This window comes from Schistocerca gregaria, chromosome 4 (genome assembly GCF_023897955.1).
Source record: "Schistocerca gregaria isolate iqSchGreg1 chromosome 4, iqSchGreg1.2, whole genome shotgun sequence".
In the NCBI taxonomy this organism is placed as follows: Eukaryota; Metazoa; Arthropoda; class Insecta; order Orthoptera; family Acrididae; genus Schistocerca; species Schistocerca gregaria.
This window is the reverse complement of record NC_064923.1, coordinates 329,827,633-329,851,013: the sequence shown is the minus strand read 5'-3', so window position 1 is coordinate 329,851,013 and position 23,381 is coordinate 329,827,633. Positions and strand designations below refer to the sequence as shown.

Sequence of the window (23,381 nt, the reverse complement as noted above, 5' to 3'; positions counted from 1 at the left end):
TGTGTCATCATTGATTCGAACAAAACAAATTAATGAGCGATTCATATATCTCTTATAATGTACTATTTTTTTGAACATGTTTACTTTTCTTGCAGAAAAATGTATTTTTTAAGTGACTGTCAAAAGTATCTGCAAAGATTAGATTAGATTAGATTAGATTAATACTTGTTCCATAGATCATGAATACGACACTTCGTAATGATGTGGAACGTGTCAGGTTAATGAAAGATGTCTGTACAAGATATTACATTACACAAAATATTGCATGACACTAATGCTTAAGTTAGTTTTTTTCCATCCCTTAATTTATATCTAAAAATTCAGCCAATGAGTAGAAGGAGTTGTCATCTAGAAATTCTTTTAATTTATTTTTAAATGTTGGTTGACTATCTGTCAGGCTTTTGATGCTGTTTGGTAGGTGACCAAAGACTTTTGTGGCAGCATAATTTATCCCCTTCTATGCCAAAGTCAGATTTAACCCTGCATAGTGAAGATCATCCTTTCTCCTGATGTTATAGCTATGCACACTGCTATTACTTTTGAACTGGGCTGGATTATTAACAACAAATTTCATAAGTGAATATATATACTGTGAGGTTACTGTGAGGATCCCTAGATCCTTAAATAGATGTCTGCAAGATGACCGTGGGTGGGCTCTAGCAATTATTCTGATTACACATTTTTGAGCAATGAATACTTTTCTACTCAACGATGAATTACCCCAGAATATGATACCATACGAAAGCAGTGAATGAAAGTAGGCATAGTAAGCTAATTTACTGAGATTCTTATCACCAAAATTTGCAATAACCCTAATAGCATACGTAGCCGAACTCAGATGTTTCAGCAGTTTAACCTCTCATCAATGGACACACCTAAAAATTTTGAAAATTCTACCTTAGCTACAGACTTCTGTTCAAAGTCTATATTTATTACTGGAGTTGTGCCATTTACTGTACGGAACTGAATATACTGTGTTTTATCCAAATTTAAAGAGAGTCCGTTTGCTGAGAACCACTTAATAATTTTGTGAAAAACATCATTTACAATTACATCACTTAGTTCTTGGTTTTTGGATGTTATTACTATACTTGTATCATCAGAAAAAAGAACTTACTTTGCATCTTCATCAATATGGAATGGTAAGTCATTAATGTATATCAAGAACAGTAAAGGACCTAAGACGAACCCTGTGGGACCCCGTGCTTGATAGCCCCCCAGTTTGAGGAATCAGCTGTTGTATTAACATTACATGAACCACTTATTTCAACTTTCTGCATTCTTCCAGTTAAGTATGAATTAAACCATTTGTGCACTGCCCCCCTCAAACCATAATGATTTAGCTTATCTAAAAGAATTCCATGATTTACACAGTCAAAGGCCTTTGAGAGATCACAAAAAATACCAATGGGTGATGTCCGGTTATTCAGAACATTTAATATTTGATCAGTGAAAGCAAATTCTGAAAACCAAACTGACATTTTGTTAGTACTTTATTTTTACATATATGGGAGGCTACTCTTGAATACATTACTTTCTCAAAAATTTTTGATAGAGCTGTCAGAAGAGAGATTGGGCGATAGTTGTTGACATCCGACGTATCCCCCTTTTTATGCAATGGTTTTACAATGGCATATTTCAGTCTATCGGGGAAAACATCCTGCTCCAAAGAGGTATTACATACGTAGCTGAGAATCCTACTTATCTGTGGGGAACAAGGTTTATGTATCTTGCTGGATATGCCGTCAATTCCGTAAGAGCTTTTACTTTTCAGTGAGTTTATTATTTTACTGATTTCAGAGGGAGAGGTTCGTGGAAATACAGTTGTTTCAAACTGCACAGGTATGGCCTCTTCTATTAGAAGCCTTGCCTCTTCTAGTGAAGATCTAGATCCTACTTTCTCCACAACATTTAAGAAATGATTATTGAAAATATTTCCAATTTCAGATTGTTTGTTAGTACACTTGTCATTCAGTTTTATGGCACTAAAGTCTTCCTGTGCTCTTGGTTGCCCTGTTTCCCTTTCAATAATATTCCAAATTGCTTTAATTTTATTATCAGAGTTACTGATCTCAGACATGATACACATGCTTCTGGAGTTTTTAATAACTTTTCTTAGTACCGCACAATAGTTTTTATAATATTGAACAATTTCGGGGTCAGTACTCCCTCTTGCTGTTAGATACAGTTCTCTTTTACGGTTGCAAGATATTCTTATTCCTTTAGTTAGCCAACGTTTTTTATATGTTTTGTTTGGGATTATGTTTCACTGTTTTCTTGGGAAAACAATTTTCAAATACCCTTAAAAATGTATCGTGAAATAAATTATATTTCAAGTTTGCATCGGGTTCCATATACACTTCATCCCAGTCTAGCTCCTTTAGTCTTTCCCTAAAGTTTGCAGTATTTATATTGTTGATTGGAACGCACTGCTTTGAAATTCTGATTTGATATACTGCATGGAGCTATGCCATGTACTGTAACCAGCTGTGCACCATGATCTGAAAGGCCATTCTCAACAGGATAAGCATTTATGTCCTTAAACTTATCTTGGTCTATAAAAAAGTTATCTATCAATGTCCTGCTGTTCTTTGTTAACCGAGTAGGAAAATCAATGACGGAGCTCAAATTGAAAGAACTGAGTAATACTACAAGATCATTCTTCCTATCACACTCTTTCAGGGAATCAACATTGAAATCCCCACAAATGATAATTTGCTTCTCCCTGTCTGACAGATAGCACAACAAAGCATCCAAGTTTTCTAGAAATAGCTGGAAATTCCCTGAGGGGGACCTATACACTGTTACAATTATGAAAATGCCATCATTTACTTTTAGTTCAGTGCCACATGATTCCATATGTTGCTCTACACAAAATTTTTTAGTTTCTAAATGTTTTGCGCTGTGGAAGCTTTTGACATATATGGCAACTCCTCCTCTCATCATATTGTCTCTACTTACATGTGCAGCTAATTTGTACCCATTGATGCTAACCTTTTGCATATCAGTGACAATGTGATATGTTGATGAAATATACTAACATTTTTCATTTTACTTTTGTGAGTGTCTTGAACTTTTTTAACATCTTTAGTACTTGCCTGGCTGAGTTTCCCACTGGACACTGATCTTACACTAAAAAAGAGTTACCACCATGAGATGTAGTTCCTCCCCCCTTTAAATTTCCTGCTATCAGCCCAGCCAGTTTACCCTTCCCCTTCTTGTTGAGGTGTAGGCCATGTCTACTATAGTCCCACCTACAGAGTGAATCAACAGGAACCACACCAATGTGTGACCCCGCATCAGATCCAAGTAGCCGTTCCAACTCCAAATGAACTCTCCTGACAGAAGAGCTCAAATGAGGCTGGTCGTGCCCCTCCAGAACCGACACAAACCCAACACTGGTACGACTCGATGCCGATGCAATATTTGCCAGGTCACACTCTATGCTGTACCCCGGATCTCTGTCAATACTGTTGCCCGGCCCACCCACAATAACCACGGTATCTTCCTTAGTAAAGCCTCTACATAGTGAACCTAAATCCTCTGTAACCTGCCCCAGTCCAGCACTAGGTTTGAAAAAACTTGTGACCTGGTACTCTGACCCTAATTCATCCTGCAGAAGTTGGCCCACACCCCTAGGATGCGAACTACCTAGCAACAAGACTTTCTTTCTCTTTGCACACTTCCCTACCTTCTTATTCAATTTGCTGCTGAAAGCTTGTTGAGCCCTGTCTACATCTACTTCTGTGAGAGGCTGTAACCCACAGTAAGACCACCTCCTGCTTCTGTAGTCTTAGGTTGAAAGTGAAATAAGTATTTACATTTCTTTCATTTATAAAATTGGTATTTTTATGCTTTACTACTTTTCTTTGGATTAACTGTGTCATTTCACTGACAGAAAGATTTTATATTTTTATATCGTATCTCTGCATAATGTCATCTTTATTTTTGATGAATTAAGAACTATCAACTATATAGAATTGCTAGTGAATCTAATTCAGCAGATGTATGACACTGAAGCCTGGTGTAGACCCTGGGCCTCATCAAACAACTGTTTTGGGGGATTTTAGGCTAACATGCAAACTTTGGATTCTTTTCACCAATGACTGAATATTTACTGGCATGTTTACGAGTTAATAAAAAGTAAATAATTTAATGAATAACTTTAACAACTCACCATATAGTAGAGACACGAGTCATTGAATGTCACATAAAAACAATTGAGAACTCTGCTAGCTTTTACTCAAAGTATTACCTTCCTCTGTTCTGCCTCACCCTTCCCAATCCACTTCATCGGAATTGTAGCTGTGTGCTGCAAAAGCTCACCAGTGCTTGTGCCTGTCTCTGATTCCTAACCCTTGCATCTGCTTCTCTCCCTCCCACATTCAAATCTTGCCTCTATATCACACAGGCTTCACCCACCCTTCCCCAACCCCCTCTCCCAGTCCCCATTTCCTTTCGCCCCTCCACCTGACACAAACCCTCACCCCAGTTGAGCTACAGTTCCTGCACAGTGTATTCAGCTGGCACAACGCAGCCACACGTGAATTTGGGTGGTGGTGGTGGTGGTGGTGGTGGTGGTGGTGGTGGTGGTAGTGGTGTGTGTGTGTGTGTGTGTGTGTGTGTGTGTGTGTGTGTGTGTGGTCTTGTCTTGTTCGTGTGCCTTTCAATGACACAATGCCTCCACAAATAGGTATGCTGTTGTTCTTAATTCTTTGCATTCCATCACAATTTCCCATTACCAATTATTAAACAGTGAAGACCAGGACCAGAGCAGGATGCAGAAGGTCTAATCACATAGAACTGACCAACTAATCACTTTAGAAATTTACCATTGATGAATATATCTATAAAATGCCAGCCAATCAGGGCTAAGCATATGTAAATGTACACATCTGTCCTAACATGCCCTACTGGTTAAAGTAGCTCAAGCAGGGTCGCCACTAGTTTCCCCAAGTGAAATTCCCTGACCTTTCCCTGACTTCCTGACAAATTTTGAGATCTCAGGGGTAAGTAAAGACATAAGTTGACAAACAGATGTAAGGACTTCTGTACTTCTAAATGTATGAGCAAAAATCTGAGGTACTAAAATCCACATCTTTTGTAATGAACTGTTTTTAGGTGGAGAAAGCAAGCCAGATGGTATATGTGTTTCATTAAGATGTTATTTTATTTCAATAAAACAAAACGCATTTGGTGACAAAAATATGCATTTCATTGGAGTCGCAAGACGGATGAAAGACACCTTCACTGGTTTCAGAAACAACCTCTGAAAAAAGTAGGCCTCTTCGATGAGGTTATAAGGCAGGGAAGAGTTGTGTAAACGACCACTATAGGTGACCACCAATAAAATGTTGTTTCTACTATATTTGTTATTGTCACTTGTTACCCATTCTGTTATGTCTTATTTTACAGGTATTGTGTGGTTTTTCTTTCAAGAAATACATGAGTACATAGGATACCGATTGCCTGTGACTGCCACAATTTTCTTCTCTTTATCGTCCATACTTTCTAATATATAAACTACCTTCAAAGTGCCAAATGTACTAGAATAAATAAAACGTCTGTAAAATGGCACACTGTACAATGTACTTGCAGTGAGACAGTCACAATTCCTGAAATCCATCGCCCATGGCCTCTGGCCTGCCAAGGAGCACCAGAGTCCTGGGTCCATGGATAAACCACATAAATTTTCCACATTATGCCACACAAACAGAGCTGGTCTGCGGGCAGACCTGTGAGAAGATTAGTGAGAAATTGTGGGCTTCAGATTGGCACGCCCAATCCATTAGAGATACCCACAGAAACGGCCTGCAGTTTTGGCCTGTCATGGAAGTCTACTTGTGTGGCCAGCTATTCGTATGTCACAGACACCATACTGATGAAATGAGACTGGTTAAGTGGGGAGAAAGACAAAGAGAGGTGGGAAGTGAGAACAGGTTATAGAAGAAGTAGGAATATGACTTTCTCAGAGAGTGTTGTTGTGAATGTGGAAAACAGATTTGATCTGTAGTCACAGTTGGAAACTGATGAGCCACAAGCAGATGCAAGAGTAGACAGGACACAACAAACTTTCAGAAAGTGTTTCAAAAGTAAGTTAGAAAAATTTGTTACGAAGAAGAAATTTTTGTTATTAGGTAGTTCACATGGTAGAGGTGTTGGCCAACTGTTGCTGGATGAACTAGGGTCAGATTATCACATCACAAGTTTTTTTAAACCTAGTGCAAGTCTGAGTCAGGTGACAGAGGATGTAGGTTCACTTTGCAAAGACTTCACAAAGGAGGACACCACGGTAATAGTGGGTGGTGCAGACAACAACATAGACAGGAACCCTAATTATTCAATGTAGAGTGACTTGGTAAAGATTATCTTCAGCAATGAGACATACTTGTGTTGGGCTTGTGTCTGTCATGAGGCACCATGATCACACTCATTTAAGCTCTTCTGTTAGGAAAGTTAATTTAGAGGTGGAAAGGCTGCTTGGATCAGGTATGGAGTCTCATATTGATGTGATTCATCTTGACTCAATTAGTAGTTGGGACTATACTAGGCATGGCCTTCACTTCAACAGGAAATGGAAGGGAAAACTGTCTGGACTAATGGCAAATAACTTAAGTGGGGCACTATCACAAGTGGTAAATTACCAGTTGTTACAAGTGACAGAAAAGCAGTTTTTTGGGACAGGGAGGGCAGAAACGAAAGCTGTTCAGAGACAGGCTGAAAATGACATTCACCATGATAAAACAGGCAGTCAGAAAGCAAATTTTAACATACACAATTCATGCAGACAGCCTCTGACTGAAACTAGAGATACTCAAAAATTGACAGGACAATTATGTTCATCCAGCTGTAATTCAGCCAGTGTACAGAATCAGTTATCCTTATTGCATAAGAATATCCAAGGACTAAGGGATAAGCTTAATGAGTTACTTATTTGTGTTGAAGAATTAGAGTTGAGCAAACCAATTGATATAATCTGCCTCCTTGGAATCATGTGACCACTGGTATAGATATGTTAAATGTTACAGGATTCAAGTTAGCTTCTTACTTCTGTAGAGAAAATATGGAGAAAGGAATTGCCAAATTTGTCAGAAACTGTTTTGATTTCAAGAATATTGATACTATAAATTTTGCTCACAGCGGCACTTAGAAGCTTGTGCAACAGAAGTAGTATTTCATAGTAAGGATATGCAGATCACCTTCAGGAAATTTTAACCTCTTCGTAAAGAATCTGGAAGCTCCGTTGTCCCATCTCACAGTAAAAAACAAGGAAATAGTGGTTGCTGGTGATTTTTCATGTGGATTTATGGTAAAGCTCTGTCAGTGAAATATTATTGCAATCAGTCACACAGTCATTTAATTTAGTTCCTACTGTGAACTTTGCAACCAGGCTATAAATGCTCTGAGATTGCTATTGATAATCTCTTTTTAGACAAATCTAGGGAAAAATAGTTGTATCACAAAACCAACAGTAAATGGGTTGTTTTATCATGACATGCAACATATTGTGTTAATAGTTGAAACTTGTCAGGATAAAGAAAACTATTATATCTGAGTACATGAGGGTAATAAATCGGTCAAAAATTGAGAAATTCAGGAAATGGCTCAAAGACATTAACTGCAAAGATGTTTACAATACTTATGACTCAAATGGAAAATGCAAAGCATTCATTAATAAAGTTACCTCTGCTGTTGAAAACTGTCTTCCCCTAAAGGTAACTCAAATCACACAGAAGCCACAAAATAAACCAATGACTACACAAGGAATAAAGATGTCATGTGGGACAAAAAGGAGACTGCACCTACTATCTAGGAACAGCTTTGATGTTAGCATTGTAATTCATTACAAAGACTACTGCAAAATATTGAACAAGTGACACAGAAATTACACGTTGTGTTCCTCAAAGTCCCATCTTGTGTCTGTTGCTTTCTCTTGTGTACATTAAGACCCCTCACCTGTCACACGTCAGTTTTTGTTTGCAGATTATGTAAACATTGAAATAAGTAGCAAGTCAAGTACAGACTTAGAAATAGCTGCTAATCAAATTTTCACTGACATTAATAAATGATTTAAAGCTACTTCACTGTCATCAAACTTTGAAAAGACCCACAGTACACATTTCAGAAGCAGTAAGAGTTTTCCTTCGTGCATGTGTATAACATATGAAGATATGCAGATCGAAGAGGTTGACAGCTGACATTGTTAAATTTCTCAGATTGCAACTCAATAATGAATTCAGTCGGGAAGGGCATAGCACAGAATTGCTGAAGCGCCTAAAAAGGTCTCTATATTATGTTGTACAGGATCATATTCTGGGGTAACTAATCAAACCGAACAAAAGTTTGTAGCATGCAAAAGCATGTAACAAGAATCATTTGTAGCATAAATTCAAGAACATCATGTAGAAACCTTTCAAGGAACTTTGTATTCTAACCATTGCTTCTCAGTGTATTTATTTCTTAAAGAAATTTGTTGCAAGTAAAATATCTCTATTCCCAACCAATAGCTTAGTACATAGTATCAATATCAGGAATAAGAACAATCTACATGAAGATCTAAAATCACTTGCCTTGGTCCAAAAAGGGGCCCATTATTCAGGAACACACATTTTCAATAAACTGCCAGCAACCAGTAAAGCTTGGTTTCAGATAAAGCACAGCTTAAACAGAGTTTGAAAGACTTTTTGATAGGCAGCTCCTACTATTCTGTAGATGAATATCTTAACAGGGACTGTTAGACTAGCTTAAGTAAAAATGTGTGTTAGAATACAGTTTTGATAACATTTGGTCACAACAGTCAAGATTAGATATTTTGTGTCTGATAAATTTATTAGAAGTGCATAACAATGTTTAATTAATTGTATTAATTCTGCAAATATTAGCGGTTACAGTTAACTGTAATATATGCACCTATTTTGACAATCTCCTGATAAACGATCAGGGTAGTAAGTATTATATTCAAATGTTTTACGTTCTTTATATTATTCTTTCCGACATGTTCCACACCCATGAGAATCATCTCATTTTTTGGGTCTATGGAATGAAAACTGAATCTAATCTAATCTCATCTAATCCAGACTCTGATGATCAATCTAAGCAATAGATAACTTGCAAGAATACTCTGAGAAATCAATACTAATGAGGATAGGTAGCAACTCACCGTAAAGATGATTGCTGAGCCACAGATAGGCAAATGAGAAAGACAGTCACACCCTCACAACTAAATTTTTGACCATAGCCTTTGTCAGAAAATGAGAGCACACACACTATCACTCAGACACAACTCACGCACACATGACCGCTGTCTCCAGCTGCTGTGTCAACAATCTCTGAGAATCAGATTCGAATAAACAACTTCCCACACCTCCCTGCCTCTTGTCGGCAGCTGCTAGCCTAATGGCACAAAGTGGTGGCAGCACTGACTGCAGGCTGAGGGAAGTGGTAGAAAGGCAAGAAGCAGTAAGAATGAGGGTGTAGGGAAGTGGAGCACATACTCAGCTGCCCGCAGCCAATGATGATGCGTGACATCTCAGTAAACGAACAATTTCATCTACTGAGACAAAAACGAGATTTTTCCAGTATTTTTTTTTCTTTTTTCGAATTGCCCTCATACATTTGAAATTCTCTGATATTTCCTATATTTCCTGATTCCCAGAACTTGTGGCAACCCTGTCAAGTTAAGTGCTTAAGCTGAACAACCAGAACTAGGCTAACTAGAGATGAATACTGAGTGTTGGTTACATTATGCAAGATTCTTTTGGACATTTACTGTGTAAAGGTCAGCACTTGAAATAGCCTTACTAAGAATATTGCAAAATCAACAATTCATTAAGGTACTAAACTGTACAGTACAACCATACTTTAATGAAAAAAAAACAATTCTTCTGCACATTTGTCACCTGACTGCCAATAAATAATACTTTCCAGCTGTTAAATCTTGCCTAGTCGTCAAAGATGGGGTGTCTAGGAAGCCTGCCTTCTCGGATTGCTAGCCAACAATTCAAGCAAATTGTATTAATGAGTTTTATTAAAAAAAGTAAATGACAATATTTAACTCTGAATATTACACAGATGTGTCGCAAGCTAAGGGTGACATGCAAAATAATCAATGTCCTTCAGTATAACAATGCCAAGTTTGAGCTACATAGAATGTACAAACAAAGTAACAGAGTGTTGATGCTTCTATTCATGTTGCTAGTCTTGAAGCTTCTCTTCGTCTGGGCCGTGACAAGTCAGGGAGCTGTGCTTATGTCCTCTTTGCATAAAGGCTGTCCTCTTTGCAAAGAGACTGCTGCTGCTGCATTGTCATCCTGCAGAGGGGTCAGTCAGCGTGCAATTGGCTGACGTCTTGTCACAGCCCTCCCTGCTCTATCATTCCCGACTGGTGTGCCGGCATTTGACTTTACACCTTAACACCAATATAATACATTTTCAGCAAACAGTTATTCAAAAACTTTGGCTCCCTTCAGTGTCCCGCCTGTCCTCAATTTCAAGGCTTCCCCACTTCTCCTTTTCACCCCTGCTGTCTGTAGGTGTTAGAGGATATTGAGTTAATTGTGACCTTGTGCATTTACGGTAATGGTGAAGAAGTTTTACTTGAGGCTCTCCCAACAGTCTAGTTGCAGAAATGGTTCTCAGGCAAAATGTTGGATGTCATTGTGAAACCCCGAAATATTTCATCGGGCCAACTAACCGAAATCTTCAGGTATGATGAACATACTGTTTATGCCATTCTAAGTGGGAAACACACAAGTGTGAAGTTGCCAAATTCAGTAGCTAATAGCAAATATTTCTTGATGGTATCAAGCAGCACTGCTACCCATCTGTTAGTCAGTGAATTGAAGAGTTTAGCTCATGGAATTTAGCTCATGTGATATGTGGATAGCATCTTTGCAATCTGACACCACAGTATTGCAAGGCTTGGTATATTTGTATGATATCTAAATTCTCTTTATCCTAACAGCAGATTGACAATGGAGATGGAGAAAAATGGCAAACTAAATTCATGGAGGAAAGAGGATTGCACCTTGGGTTACACTGTGTGTACCATAAACCAACATGCACAGACTTACATTTATAGGCCATCGACTATTACTATCCTTCACAATAAAGTGTCATGCTTATGGATATTCTGGATGGGAGATTTGCCCTGCCTTAAACCCAGCACATTTCAGACAACATGAGGGTCTAGAAGAAAGTGAAAAACAAAGCTGGATGGTCATCTTGCCATATTGCGATGGTGTTTCTTTGAAAATAGGGAGATTACTGAAAATACGAAGGTTAGTGTGTCTTCTATAAACCACTCCCCCACCCTGCCCCCCACCCCACCCCTCTGCATTTGTGAAGACTTAGTGTTTGTAAGATTCCTTGAAGCTCCAGGAAGTTGTACATTGGTAAACTTGTTGCACTCTGGAAGATAAGTGTTGTGAATAAGACAATGAATTTTGCAGTAGTGTGTTCTGAATATGAACACAAGTTCCTTTGCATGCTTTTTTCTAAGTATGATTATTTTTATTCGCATGTAATAATTTATAAAAACACTGAATAACATCTACAGTGGATATGTTACTCATACATGTGTGCTTTCCACTACTACAGGCTCTAATGTTTTTACCATTTGCCTCTAATGTTTTTGCCACTTGCCCTGCTCATACATGAAAACATTTCTATGAGTTTAATCTATGAACTGAAATTAAAATGGGTTCGGAATGAACAGAACATATTAAAGAAGCAAATCATATTTTATTTTCATGATATTACTGTTTCCATGTGAAATGTTTTATGACACAAAGCTTATTATGTTCCTTACTAGAATTTTCTAGCAACGTTTTTGTTCTGTTTTTGTATTGAACTTCTGGTATTCATTTACAAAGTAAGCTATCTGGAAGATCCAGGTGCAAGACCTGCCCAATCCAGATACCCAGCACTCCTGCCTGATCAGAGGCCAGTCTACCTGTGAAAGCAGTCATGTCATATACCTGCTGCTGCAATTATCACACAGCTTTTTATATTGGTTTATCGCACAGCTTTTTATATTGGTATGACTACAAACCAGCTATCCACCAGGGTGAATGGCCACTATCAAATTGCAACCAAGAGTAGTGTGAACAAATTTGTGGCACAACATGCAGCTGAATATTACATGCTTCATTTCAATGATTGCTTCACAACACAGGCCATCTAGATCCTCCCCTTCACAACCAGCTTTTATAAACAGTGTAGATGGTAGTTATCCTTACAACACATTCCCCACTTTTGAAATTGTCCCAGCCGTAACCTATGGTAACATACTGTTCTCACACCCTCCAACCAACACTCTCCAACTCCTCTGTCGCACACTTCCTCCAAGTTTATGTCCCATCACCCTCACTACTCTCTGCCAGTGCACCCAGCAGTCTTTTTCCCCATCTCTGTCCCTCATCTTTCCCACTCCCCAACCCCCTCCCTCATTTCCTCCCCCACAGCCTCCAGACAGTGTATCTGGTAGTTTTGTTCAGCTGTCAACTAGTCTCCACCAAGTAGGGCTGACTCCTCTGACCCCACCTATACCCCTGCTACCCCTACTCCTCCCTCTTCCCCACTCCACACTAAATTGCTGCTTGGGTTCGACACACCATCATTGCTTTGTCTTTTGCCTGAATGTCTTTCCATCTGTAACGTCTGCCTGAGTTATACTGGCTTCTTTAAGATGCTCCTCAATTGCAGCAATCCATTTAATTGGCTCAGTTTTGGCCTTACTTCTGTTTACATTGAATTCTGCTCTCTCTCTCTCTCTCTCTCTCTCTCTCTCTCTCTCTCTCTCTCTCTCTTTTCCCTTCAACCATTCTTTTAGTGTTCCCATAAAATTTGAGTCTTTGTTTTCTCATGCCACCATGTATGTCTGTACATTCTTCTGTTTCCTTATTACTTCTCAGCCTATAAGATTCCCCATCAGTAATTTTGGAGCCTATTTTCCTAATGATTTTTCTTTCTTCTGAATTTCTTCAGTATCCCTCTCTCTATTATTTAAAATTAAATTTTCTGCTCCTCAAAGACTTTCAGGCTTGATTACAGAGCTGTAATGCCTAAGTTTACTGAATTTAGGATGTGATTTTTTATTATAAATATTTTGTGTTAATTTGAATGCAGTTGTCATTTTATGACAGCAAACTTCATTTGCAGCTTTTTCCAAATCGTGTTCTTGTATGATTTCCCCCAAGTATTTAAAGTGAGAAACCCTTTTTATTTTTCCATATTTCATGTTTAGAAACGTTTGTGTTTGTTCCATGTCATATATTCCATTTTTTCGGATGATGTTTGTAGTCCTATTTTTTCCACAACTACTTTAAGAATTTCTATTTGTTTTTGAGCTGTGGTAATATCCCTAGTTAAAATTGCCACATCATCTGCAGAGGTGAGGCAATCTACAACTTGATTGGTTGATCTATATTTTGGCTCAACTTAATTCTGTAATTACATTTTCCAAAACACAGTTAAACAGTAATTGGGAAAGTCCATCTCCCGGTCTAGCACACAGTCTTTATATCAAATGGTTCAGAACTTTTCCCTATGAATTTAACTTCAGAGCTAGTGTCAGTTAACATTTGCTTATTGAGTGTTAGTGTTTCATTATCCAGCCCTTGTTCCTTTAAAATTTGGAAAAGAGATTCACAATCAACTGAGTTGTAGGCCTTTTTAAAATCCACAAATGTATGTACAGTATTGTTACTGCAAATCCTTTGGTGCCTAAGGATTAGTTTTAAATCAAGAATTTGTTCCAGACAGAATCTGTTTGGTCTAAAGCCTGCTTGGTGTTCACCAATTTTAGATTCTAACTGTTCTTGGCTTTGATCAGGCAAACATTGTGAGAGAATTTTGTTTGTGATCTGGAGAAAAGATTCCTTGGTAATTATTAAAATTGGTTCTGTTCCATTTTTGATGTAATCGATGAATTAGGGCAGTTTGCGGTCCTCAGGTTTTTTTACTCAGTTTGCCAGATTTCTCTTATTAGTTGAGTGATCTCTTTTATAGTGTTATGGCCAGCTGATTTTAGTAGTTCTGCAGTTGTACTGTCTTCTCCGGATGCTTTATTGTTTTTAAGTGTTACTTCGGTTTTGTCAGGTTCTTTAGAGTTAGGGTTGGTGTTATTAGTTTGCTGTGATTGGAATTTATTTCTGGTTCTGGACAGTTTAATAGTTTTTCAAAATAATTAGCAAGTACCTTACAATTTTCGTGGTTGTTAAGAGCCAATGTTCCATTTCATTTTTGAAGCAAAGACAGTTAGTTTTGTTTTGAATGTTTTATAAAAGTTTCTTGTATTGTTCTTTTGGAAGTCTCATTTGATTTTTAAAAGTTGGGCTTTCACAATCCACATATGATGTTTTTGTTTCTTTCGAAGTGGAATTAAATTTCGTGCTGTTTTGATGAACTTTTCTTTTAGGATTTGCCAATTTTGGGATTGTTTTTTGTCAAGTTTGTGTGTTAGAGTCGAGGTTATTTTAGCAGGAAAATTATGGGATAGTATTTTTTGTCTCTAAGAGTTTTTTAGATTGAACTTTTACTTTTATTTGCATTAAATAACAGTCAGAATCAATATTAGCCCCTTTCCTAACTTGGACATTTACATTTTCTGTGTAGTTAGAGTACAAAAATCGTATACATGTTCTTTGTTTAGAAGAGGTCTCTTTAAAATGTGTTAACATTACAAGGTTAAAATTTTTGCACATGTCAACAAGCTTTTGGCCATTTTGGTTTGTCCATTTATGCGCAGGAAACCCACCCACTGCTTTCTTATATTTTTTTTCTCTTTACCCAATTGAGCATTAAGATCACCTATTACAATTTTAACATGGTTTGAGGGAATTTTTGAGATGATGCTTTCTAATGTTTCCCAAGCTTCATCAACTTCTTCACATTTCTTACGGGTATCCTCATTGACTGGCATATGGGCATAATTAAAGTGTATGCTTTATTTGCACATTTAAGAGAAATTGTCATTAGTGCATTATTAACGGATTTACCTCTGTTATTGAATTTAAAATATTTTTGAATACTGCAAAAGCAACTCCCAGATGTGATGTGTTATTAAGTATTCTCTTATCTGTTTTGCCTTTAAAAAGACAATAATTACCAAAATCCATGGTGTTACTGTCCGTCATTCGTGTTTCTTGAAGTTGCAAAGTTTGAATCTTCTCTTCTTTTAATGTATCTCCCAATTTATGAATTTTACTTGGTTGCAAAAGTGGTTGTATGTTAAATGTTGTAAAAAAAGTATTTGTTTCAGTTTGAAGTTGGCCAGAGAACTCCGACTTCCTCTATTGAATCACATTGCATTTTAACGTGGCTGCTCCAGAACCCGTAAGACCAATTGCACCAGTAATACTGGTGGTGGATTGACCATGTGGGGTAATATTGTGATTATCAAAAATGCTCCATCGTGATTGTACCTGGAATCAAGTGGGGTTGAGTAGACTCATTGAGTAAACTCACAGTGTTAAGACTGAAATTATTAGTTCCAGAATATAAATTTCATCCGCACCACTGATGTACAGACACTGACCACTTTGCCACTTGCTACAGAGAGTGTTTGGTTTTGTTTTGTCATGGTCCAGGACTACTTGTTCTGTATTCACAGCTGTCCATCATATCTGATGGAAGATTCACTTTCCGCCACCTGTGACACAACCAATACCCTAGGCAAGGTCGGCTTCTTAGACTTTAAGTTAAAAATCTTGAAGCCTGGACCATTGTTTTATATACATAATTAAGTTTTTCCAGAACCCTCAGAGTGCATGTCCTACTCACACTTGTCCAGTTTTTATAATGTACTATTTTCTGTCCACAGCTGTATCTGAATAAGTGAATGCCATGTAGATTTCACCCTGGCAACTGTCTGATTACCTCCTCCTTTACAATGTGTGTCTCCAGAGAGGAAGTTAAATGTATTTGTCATGTTCAGTCTCTTGGCGTTATCTTTGCCCTGAAACACACTCATGAAATCACTGATTTTTGTAGGTTCCATTTCTCATGATCTGGTTGACGTATTAAGAGACGGACTGTGCTTCATATTTTTAAAATATTCCAAGTAAACTAAGACAAGGACATAAATCCAACAGCTCTCCTTCGAACATAGTTACATGCCCCCACATTCATCACCACTCCCACCCCCATCCCCAGGGGTATTTGACTCCCACAGTATTTTCATATGAATAAAAAGTCGTGCTTATATCAAATGTGAATGAATTGCTCCAGGTGTTTCTAAGTTATGCTTTTGTCGGCCTTTTCTCCTGTACCCTCACAGTGGTGTCTTACTGGCATAGTAATTTTTACTGTACAACAAGTGATACACACACGAAGTCTGGTAGAAATTGCTTCAGGCATTACAGAAATATGCTAATACGTCACTGTCTTTGCCCCCTCATGTCCCCCACCCCCATGGGCGAAACAAATTTGGAATTGTCACCAATGAGCCTAACAAATCTGAAAAATATGTTTTTGGTGAATCAACTGTATTGTAACAGACACTTTCTCGGCAGGTAATTTATGCATATTGTACCTGCAGGGATTGTAATGCAATCTGCCAAGAACAGCAATCATGCAGGAATTCCAATTGAATAGGCAGTCAGTGCTTTGCGCACATCACAGTAAGGGAGGACTACTTTTACACCTCCATTACTATGTGAGGTACTTACCCACAAAGTGCTTCTTTCCAGACAATTAGTGATATGTGTACCAAGTTTGCTTTAAAATCGATCCAGTGTGAAAAGAACAGATTGATACTAACCCCACAGAGGACTTATTGAGTGGCAGACAGGCACAGTGTAAAAGACTGTTAGAGATTATTCAGCTATCAGAAAGGGTCCTTCACCAGACGTAGACAAAACAAAACCCACACACATTCACACAAGCCCAGTTCACACGCAAATGCACTTACACTTGGCCACTGTTGCTTCCAAGTGCTAACTAAGGACTGATTGTGGCTGCATCTAAGCTGAGCAGCAATCTTTGCTGGGTGGGCTATGGCATCTCAGAGGGATGGAGAGGAGAAGGGCTATCAGTGTAGGTTGTGGTGGGGACGGGATGGTGGGGCTGCTAGGTGAAGCATTCAGAGGCTGTGCGCTGGGAGGGGTTAGGGGATGTTGTAGGGTTGGAATATGATGAGGAAAGAGGATAGATATGTGGAGGACAGGAACCAGTGAAATCTGAGGCCAGGGGGGTTACCTGAATGCAAGAAACATTGCAGAAGGCGAGTTCCCGTCTGCACAGTTCAGAAAGACTGTGAAATAGTCACTTGATTGAAGCACATTGTTTTGGGTGACATGCTCAGCAATTACGGGCTCCAGCTGTCACACAGTTTGGTGGTGACCATTCATGTGAACAGACAGCAGGGTAGTTGTCAGGTCCACATAGAATGCAGCTTAATGGTTACAGATATGCTGGTAGATCACAGGGCTGCTTTTACATGTGGCTGTGCCTTTGATTCAGTAGGAGATGCCTCTGACAAGACTGGAGTAGGTGGTAGTGGGAGGATGTACAGGACAGGTCCTGGAACTAGGTCTGTCGCAGGATTACGAACCATGGGGCAAATTGTTGGAAGCATAGGCAGAATAGGTATGGACAACAATATTGCATAGGTTGGGTGGGCAGTGGGAGGGTTGAGAGAGGTAATGGGGAGGATATTTCAAATTTTGGCACAAGACAAGAGGTAGTTGAAACCTTAACAGAGAATGTCATGTAATTGCTCCAGTCCTGAGTGGTACTGAGTCACAAGAGGGGTGCTCCATTGTGACTATACGATGGGTATGTGAGTGTGGTAGGTGACTGGGGAGACAAAGCAAAAGCAATCTGTTTCTGGAAGGAGGGGAGGGGGGGGGGGCAGTGGGGGAGGTAATTTCAACCTGTGAAGGCCTCAATTACATATTTGGAGGAGGACTGCAGTTGAGACACTTGGCATATTTGGAAAGGGACTGCTTGTCACTGCAGATGCGATGATCTTGGGTGGATGGCTAAGCAGTATAGAAGTGACTGCTTGGTGTGGAATGAGCATCAGTTGTCTAAGCAAAGGCATTGTTGGTGATGCATAGTTTTGATATGGGGAGGTACTGATGTAGCCATCTTTGAGATGTAGGTCGACAATTAGGAAGATGACTTGTTGGGCTGAGGGCAACAGGGTGAAGAGAATCGAGAAAAAGGTGTAGAGATTCTGGAGGAATGTGGATAGGTTGTCCTCAGCCTCCACCACCCGCCCAACCCACACAGTATCCTTGAAAATCCTTATTTCACCCTGTTCACAACACATGCGCATGCACATATGTGTACATCCCCCCCCCCCCCACTCAGTACCCCCCCCCCCCCCCCACACACACACACACCATACTGTGCTTTTTGTAATTGTGCATCACTGGTATGAGCTGCTAATTTATTACTACAGAGATGATAGTATTTAAGCTACTTAATCAATAGGTGTAATGTGTAAGAGTTCAATGAATGCATGTAAAAATTGATTCTGCTTGTCAGTGGGGAGTTATTCAACTTGCATATATGGTAACAATTAATGAAGAACCTATAGTCTCATTGGAGAGTAATCGGCAGTATAATGTATAATAGCTGTTACTGGTGCTTCAGATTCTCTAGGAACCTTTAAACAGTGTAATACATAACACTTAAGCCTGTTTTGTTCTGTCTGCACATGCATCTGAACTGCCCTGTTGTGAATTCCTGTAGCATTCAGTAGTTTGCTGGGCCACAAAATACTTAGAATGACACACATTAACCAGTTTTTGCAGTACATTGCGCTCATGGGGACCCATATCACACCTTAGCTCATAACTCATACTCACTGGGCGACTGCTGTGGATTCACCATGACTTGCAGATTGACTTTTCTAATACTTTTGACTCCTGGACTCTTAATTAAAGTGTAGTGTTCTAACATCCTCACTAAAAATCACTCTCTGGGCTTCATCGTCCCCCCCCCCCCCTCTTTCAACTTCCACCAAATGTCTTTTTTTTTAATTTGTTTATTGCAGTTGATCAGGAGCTTGAAAGATAGTCCTTTAACACTCACAGATGGCAGCTACTATTTTTAAGAGTATATAATTCATTAATTGAGTTTTTACATTGCAGAGAGATGTAACATATGTGATTTATTTAGTCTTCTCTACAAGTTAGTATTAGTATTGCAGTGGAAAATGTGTGTGACCCAAGTAATACAGTATGTGCATGGCAATGAGAGGAATGCTCTGTGGTAGTGTGATTTAGAAGGTAACAGATGAAGACTTTCATATACTCATTGCTAATTAGTAATGAACTATGTAAATGCAGTGAATGTCATCCTTCTTTCCTGAGATGGGAATGTAAAAGATTAAGGAACAGGGACTCTAAGATAATTTCAAAATGTTCCTCTCTTATTAAAGGCATGATTTCAGTTGATTAGGCAACATAGTACATTAAGAAAAATTGAGGTGGTTTCCTTATATTCAGGCATGCTGATTTAATACCTGCATGATCTTTCAAGTACAAATATCTTCCAATTTTTTTCCAGATCCGGACGCTATCTTAATAACTCATGCACCACAAAATGAAGATCCAGAAATGAAGGTAAGTAATATTCTTCATTATTCTGTAATACTCAACATTAGATATAATTCAGTACAAGTTTTAATGTAGAAAATTAAAATGAATATTAATATTTTAATTGAAAGCACAACTGTGATAGACAGTTTCACTTTCGTATTCATATCAACTGGTCAGTCCTGCATTTGTATTGTGAGAAGTCATTGCTCCTCATAGTAACAATGTAAATTAAGTCTGTCCTGAAAAGCCATTGCTTGCAATAAAATGTAACACTGCCATATGCCTTACATATGGAATGACTAAAAGAGAGAGAAAAAATTAAAGGAAAGCAAGGAAAACAATCCTTCTCTCTCTCTCTCTCTCTTTCTCTCTCTCTCTCTCTCTCTCTCTCTCTCTCTCTCTCTCTCTCTCTCTCTCCTCTCTATCTATCTTTTTCTTTCTTTCTCTCAGTAACTGTGGGTCTTTGAATGGACTGAGTTCAGCCATTCTGATGGCAAGTTTTGCTTAGTTTCTTGAAAAATCTGGCATATATCTCCCATAATGAAACACTCACTTTGTCAAATCCCTAAACCATTGTGAAACTTCCTTTTGATTAAAAATGTGTGCCATATGAGGCCTGATCCTTGCCTCTTTAACAGTGCAGATACTCGGGCACAATTCGCAACACAATCCACTGTTTCAGTTTCCCATTACCTCTTTCTTAGTTTCTAAACTCAGCAGATACTCTCCTATGTGCATTACTAGTAAGATCACTTGGGGGAAAGGGTATGGCAGAGACAGAAAGGTGCTGTTTCCAAACTAAATAATTCACCCCCCCCCCCACCTCTTAGTCACACCCCCCCACACCAACCTTTCCACTGCCTGCCTCTCGGACCCCACTGCCCGACTCACGGCCCACCCTCCACCCGCCTCTAGGTCCCCCCCCCCCCCCACCCGCCTCTGGGTCCCTGCCTCAAGGTCCCCCCCCACCCCCACCCGCCTCTGGGTCCCTGCCTCAAGGTCCCCCCCCACCCACCTCTAGGTCCCCCCCCCCACCTTCCTCTAGGTCCTCCCCCCACCCACCTTTACATCCCCCCCACCTGCTTCTAGGTCCCCCCACACACGCCTCTAGGTCCCCCCCACCTGCCTCTATATCCCTGCCTCAAGTTCCCCTCCCCAACCGCCTCTAGGTCTCCCCCCCCCCCACCTGCCTTAGGTCCCCTCCACCCACCTCTAGGTGCCCCCCCCCACCTGGCTCTAGGTCCCCCCCTTGCCCGCCTCTAGGTCCCGCCTTGCCCACCTCTCTGACCCCACCACCTGCCTCTCGGCCCTCCCCCCACCCACCCCTCGGCACTCCCCCCCACCTACCTCTATGTCCACCCCTGCCCACCTGGCCATCTTCCTCTCTCCCAATCCCCCCCACCCACCTCTCCACATGCCCCACTCCACCTACTTCACCACAGCCAACCTATTGGACCACCCCACTCGGCTCTCAGCACCCCCCTACCACGCTCACCTGTCGGCCTCCCCGACCTGTCTCTCAGCCTCCTCCATCTACCTCTCAGCCTCATAACCCGCCTCCCCTCCCCTTCCCCACCCAATGTCTGCCACATGGCCAACCCCATCTACCTTGCTCCCTTCCGACTCTCAGCCAGCCCCCATCCACCTCGCTCCCGTCTGCCTCTCGGCCAACCCCATCCACCTCTCTCCTGTCAGCCCTCTCGGCCGAATCCGCCTGTGGCTCTTGGCCGAACCCGCTTGTGCCTCTCGGCCAAACCTGCCTGTGCCTCTCTCTCGGCCGAACCCGCCTGTGCCTCTCTCTTGGCCGAACCCGCCTGTGCCTCTCTCTCGGCCGAACCCGCCTGTGCCTCTCTCTCGGCCGAACCCCCCTGTGCCTCTCTCTCGGCCAAACCCGCCTATACCTCTCTCTCGGCCGAACCCGCCTGTGCCTCTGATCCCTCCATCCGTGCCACTGCTCACTCCATCTATCCATCTATCTCTCTGCTCCATGTGCACCCTTCTGTCCACACTTGTACCACATTGCTGATCAACACCACCACCAACAACATCTCTTTTGCTGTACTGCCACCCTCTTTCGTGTGTGTGTGTGTGTGTGTGTGTGTGTGTGTGTGTGTGTGTGTGTGTGTGTGTGTGTGCGTGCGTGCGTGCTTAAAAATCCTTATGTACAGTATTTATTGAAGTAACTTTACCAGTTCTCAGTCACTAAATTGTTATTTACATGTACTTACTGAAACAATAGTAATTTGACTGATTAAGAAGAAAACTATGGAAACATCCTGAAAATATGCAAACTATTTCTGCACTTGATGAGTAGGTTCTTTTAACTTAATTGTAAATATTTATTTCATTATTGACCTTTATGTTGTAAATCATACATTTGCATTTTAAGAATTATATCTTGTGAATGTTACAGAACCTGCGAGATCCTACTCTCACACGGCATACGGAGCAGTTCTACCTAGCTTGGGCTGATAGACGAAAGCGTGCCCACTCATTTCCTGGTAAACTGAATGTTATGTGTGTCTTTTTTTAAAAAATGAAATAATACTTTGTGTTGAAGTATGACATTACAAATTTATGCCTCCTTCTTTTATAGTTTTCAAGCCAAGTTTCTTGCAAGTGTCATAGAGGAAATGTGAAACAGTCAACTTGACATTCAGGGCTCATTCCTTTTTTTCTGTTTCACTGGTCTCAGAAATTACATCTGAAGAAGTTGCCATCAAGTAATCATTACATAATATGAATAAGTATTTTCAGAAGATATACTGAATGTTGTGTTTTATACATTAATTTTAACATTGTTGATATATATCTGTTCAGAAGAAAATATGATTACATGCCTGCTTTAAATGGGCAAATTATTTTTTCTATAAGTTTCAATATATATATTTTTTGTACTCTGAATTAAAAATTTTATGAATGGAGAAAAATACAAAAACTCTCAAAATTACCCTGATTTAAAAAGTAATGCGAAGTAGTTTGACATGTTTGGTATGTTTAGCGATACCCACAAGTGACTAGCAGTGTTATCAGACTAGAATAGACAACACAGTGATGTAATGGATTTCTTAATTACACATCCCAATGCAGGAAACTACAATAGCATCCAATGGATGTGTTGAAAACTAAGGCAAGTAGGAAAACTGTAGCATTAAGTAAATAGACAGAAGAATGGGAGCAGTAAATTAAGGGAACATAAATATTCGATGCAATTCAACGTTACCATATACCATAGAGGATGGTAAGAGCTATGGCTAAGGAGATCTGAGTGCTGAATAACACATAATGTACAAGAGAAGACAGATGTTACTCAAAGAATCTTAATCTTAATTGAACTAACAAAAGAACTTGGTAGGACATAACAGTAAAGTTTAGGGCACTAAGTGTAAAGAACAACCAATGCCAAAAGGAGGGGGCAGGGAGTGGGAGAGAGGGAGAGGGGGGGGGGGGGGGGGGGAGAGAGAGAGAGAGAGAGAGAGAGAGAGAGAGAGAGAGAGAGAGAGAGAGAGAGAGAGATGGAAATTGGGTATAGATACGAAGTAAACAAACTTCTTGAACTGACAGGTATGGGAATGTAAGCCATCAGGTAGAAGATAGAGTAAAAGAGGAGCATACCGTGTAAGCAAAGTATATATAACACAAGCCAAGTACAGACTGAATATTAAATGATCAGCCAATGCATGTGATTAACATGTTGTGCAGAAGTCCAGGTCCTCTTATCACGGACAGTTGTTCTGCTTCATCTCAATTACTACTACTTGCCTGCTTCTATATGTACATATAAATATCTGCTTGTATACTCTGTAAGCCTCTGTGCAGTATATGACG

The 23,381-nt window shown here is 39.9% G+C and overlaps 1 protein-coding gene across 1 annotated transcript in view; it reads left to right on the top strand.

Moving 5' to 3' along the window:
• Positions 1-22,947, top strand: part of LOC126268010 (uncharacterized) — a 315,334-nt gene extending 292,387 nt beyond the window's left edge. The window contains exons 11-13 of the mRNA XM_049973418.1: positions 19,522-19,577; positions 21,967-22,054; positions 22,150-22,947. Coding sequence (XP_049829375.1) covers positions 19,522-19,577; positions 21,967-22,054; positions 22,150-22,181 — 176 coding nt within the window. The 3' untranslated portion in view covers positions 22,182-22,947. The remainder of the gene's footprint in view (positions 1-19,521; positions 19,578-21,966; positions 22,055-22,149) is intronic.
• The last annotated feature ends 434 nt before the right edge of the window (positions 22,948-23,381 follow it).